Source organism: Lucilia sericata, unplaced genomic scaffold (genome assembly GCF_015586225.1).
Source record: "Lucilia sericata isolate MDLA Ls3-8-SP2 unplaced genomic scaffold, ASM1558622v1 Contig000009F_arrow, whole genome shotgun sequence".
In the NCBI taxonomy this organism is placed as follows: domain Eukaryota; kingdom Metazoa; phylum Arthropoda; class Insecta; order Diptera; family Calliphoridae; genus Lucilia; species Lucilia sericata.
Window position 1 is genome coordinate 245,034 of NW_023994049.1, and position 3,537 is coordinate 248,570.

The 3,537-nt window shown below is 36.2% G+C and overlaps 1 protein-coding gene across 1 annotated transcript; it reads right to left on the reverse strand.

Annotated features, from left to right (window-relative positions):
• Positions 1–522: 522 nt before the first annotated feature.
• LOC119603364 (uncharacterized protein K02A2.6-like) lies at positions 523–2,748 on the reverse strand. Its single transcript, XM_037955381.1, has one exon. It carries the CDS (start codon positions 2,746–2,748, stop codon positions 523–525), a length of 2,226 nt encoding a protein of 741 aa, XP_037811309.1.
• Between the last annotated feature and the right edge of the window lie 789 nt (positions 2,749–3,537).

The window sequence follows — 3,537 nt, forward strand, 5'->3', positions numbered from 1 at the left end:
CAACTGTAATGCTTTAAAAAAAAGTGGGCGTGGTCAATTATTCTTTCAGTAAAACTTTAAATTTGATTACTACGAACATGTTTTAAAAAATTTAGCCAAATCGGTGCAGCCGTTTTCCGATTTTAGATAAATCGAAAAAAGTGTGCGTAAAAGTGGGCGTGGTCAATTTTTCTTTCCGTAAAAACCTAAGTTGGACTATGACGAACATTTCAGTAAAAAAATTGTCCAAATCGGTCTAGCCGTTCTCAACTGATGCAATTACCAACGAACGACAATTGATTTTTATTTATATAGATAGATAAATCGAAAAAAGTGTGCGTAAAAGTGGGCGTTGTCAATTCTTCTTTCCGTAAAAACCTAAGTTGGACTATGACGAACATTTCAGTAAAAAAATTGTCCAAATCGGTCTAGCCGTTCTCAACTGATGCAATTACCAACGAACGACAATTGATTTTTATTTATATAGATTATTTTTGTAATAATTTAAATTTTTTATTAGAAATAAACGTTTACACCCTTGCATCATAATTTTAAACAAATTTGTGGTTCTTTTTGGGTGTTTGTTAAACTCGCTGTCCTCAACATAAGGCTCAAGTCGCAGCCAGCGACACTATTGAATTCAGATATTGGTATATTATCTAAACTTCGCTTAGGAGCATTTTTAATAGTTTTTACTGAATTTTCAGCCTGCCCATTTGTAGCCGGATGCCCTACTGGACTTGTAATGTGTTCAATTCCGTTAAATTTTAAAAATAATTTAAATTTATTGGAAACAAAAGATGTTCCATTATCCGAAACAACACATTTTGGTAAACCAAAACGAGCAAACAGTTCCCTTAGAACAGAAATCACTGCACGACTTGTCGTATTACTGCCCATATCAATGCACTCCACCCATTTACTGGTATTATCCACTACAACTAAGCACCAACGCTTTAAAAACGGTCCAAAGAAATCTATGTGTATTCTGGACCAAACTTCCTCTGACCTAGGCCAAGGGATTAACTCCTGCTGTGGAGGGCTGGGACGAGTCATTAAACAGGGGTCGCACGCTTTAACTATCTCTTCTAGATCTTTGCCCTGATTTGGCCACCAGCAACATTCACAAGCCATAGATTTCATTTTCACTATGCCCATGTGTGAAGCATGCAAAAATGCAACCACCTCCGCTCTTAATTGTTTTGGTATAATCACCCTATAGCCCCAAAACAAACAACTTGATTCCATAGACAACTCATGCCTTTTTAAGAAATAGGGATGCAAATCGGGATCCGAACATTTAGGCGGCCAGCACGCCACAACAAAACTACAAACTTTCTGCAATATGCCATCTTTCTTTGTTTCTAAAACAATTTTTTCAAAATTCAAAAATCCTCTATCACTCTGAATCCCTTGAACATAATTAACCAAAATATCCGTTGGCGAATCGTCAATTTTCATGTCATCTTCCATAGGGTATCTTGAAAAATAGTCAGCAATATTACATTTTGATTTAATATAAGCAATATCAAATTGATAACCTGTCAGAGTTAACGCTATACGCTGCAATCTATTTGATGCCATCACCGGTATTCCTTTCTTTGGATTAAAAATGTGATGCAAAGGCTTATTATCCGTAACTAACGTAAACGGACGACCGTACAAATACTGGTGAAACTTTTTTACTCCAAACAAAATTGACACGGCTTCACGGTCTAATTGTGAATATCGCTTTTCAGTCGGTGTCAACGTTCTCGAAGCAAACTCATTTGTTCTATCTTCGCCTTTGTCATTAATCTGTGACAACACAGCGCCTACCCCTACAGGGCTGGCATCTACCGTCACTTTAGTTTTAAAATTAGCATTAAAATGCGCTAAACAATTCCCAGCCAACAAACACTCTTTTATCTTATCAACGGCCTCATAACAATCTCGCGTCCATTTAAATTCAGTATCGGCCTGATGTAATGGATTTAACATTGTGGATACGCTCGGCAAGAATCTTCTATAGAAGTTAACGACCCCTAAAAAAGCCTGAAAGTCTTTTACATTGTTCGAATATGGAATTTCAGTAATATTGCGAACTTTTTCGGGATTCATACGCAACCCATTTTTGTCAATTACATGGCCTAAATATTTTATCTCTTTACGGAAAAATTCACATTTTTCTGGCGATAATTTAAACCCGGCATCCCTGAAAACAGTTAGAACCCGTTCCAGACGTTCGCAATGTAACTTTCGATTCGGAGCACTTATTAAAATATCGTTTAAAAATACCACCACGCCCTCCAAACCTGCTAAGAGTGAATCCATTATTCGCTGAAAAATCGCCGGCGCTGAAGCTAAACCATATATAAGCCTAGTATATTGAAATAACCCTTTCGAAGTAGATATAGTAGTAAATTTGCGTGATTCTTCATCTAACTCTATTTGTTGGTACGCCATACTTAAATCCAGTTTTGTAAATTCTTCGCCACCATACAATTTTGCAAAAATTTCCTCAATGCGAGGCAAAGGATATTTCTCTATCATTAAGTATAGGTTTAAAGTTACTTTAAAATCCCCGCAAATCCTAATACTAACATCTTTTTTCATAATTTTAACAATCGGCGTCCCACAAACGCTATATTCGACTGGCTGTAAAATTTTTAATTTAACCAAACTTTCTAAACTCGCCTCCACCTTGTCCTTAAGCCCCAATGGCAAAGGTCTAGGCCTAAAAAATGTTGGTAGTGCATCATCTTTAACTTTCAACACGGCCTTACCCATTTTAAATTTTCCTAAACCCCCATCAAATAGATCTTTAACTTTTGAAAATATGGGACCATTCATAAATTTGTTTAGCTCAGACGAATAATTTACATTGCAAATTTCAATCCCGAAAGCCTTTAAAAAAATTTTACCCAAAAGTGGTGGACCGCCATTTTCTATTACAATAATTGGGATACGTTTGCATTTATGACCGTATTGAACTAACACATCACAAGCACCGATAGGCAATATGTTTAAACCATTATATGTTTTCAATAGCATGAAGATTTTGTCTCGGGCCGGACCCTTTTCCAACCCCATTACAAATTGATCACGAATTGCAGTTTCCAAAAACGTCCCAAATTCGCAATATACCGCTAATGCTCTAACCCTTACGGCCCATTCGTTTATTGTCTCCGTACTAGTTTTTGATGCATTATAAAATTTGTACCTTTCTGCAAATCCTGATGTCGGTGGTTTAAAGTGCTTCTTCATCATCGCTACACAGCTATCATAAGTTGTTGTAGTATCTTCCACTGTGGCTGGACTCAACAAATTTTGTAACAGCATATACGAAGTTTCACACAATGACGTAAGCAAAATTGCCTTCTTCTTTACGCAATCAATTATTTCATTTGCCAGTAAAAATTGATCCATTTGGCTTTGAAATATTGACCAATTTTTTTTTTGCGTATGGTCAAAATACGGCACCTTCACAATGATTTGTGTAGTCATTTTTTATACTATTTTTACAAAGTCAAACAATTTGTTACTGCAATTGTTTCACCAATTTGCAGTTCTTCTTAT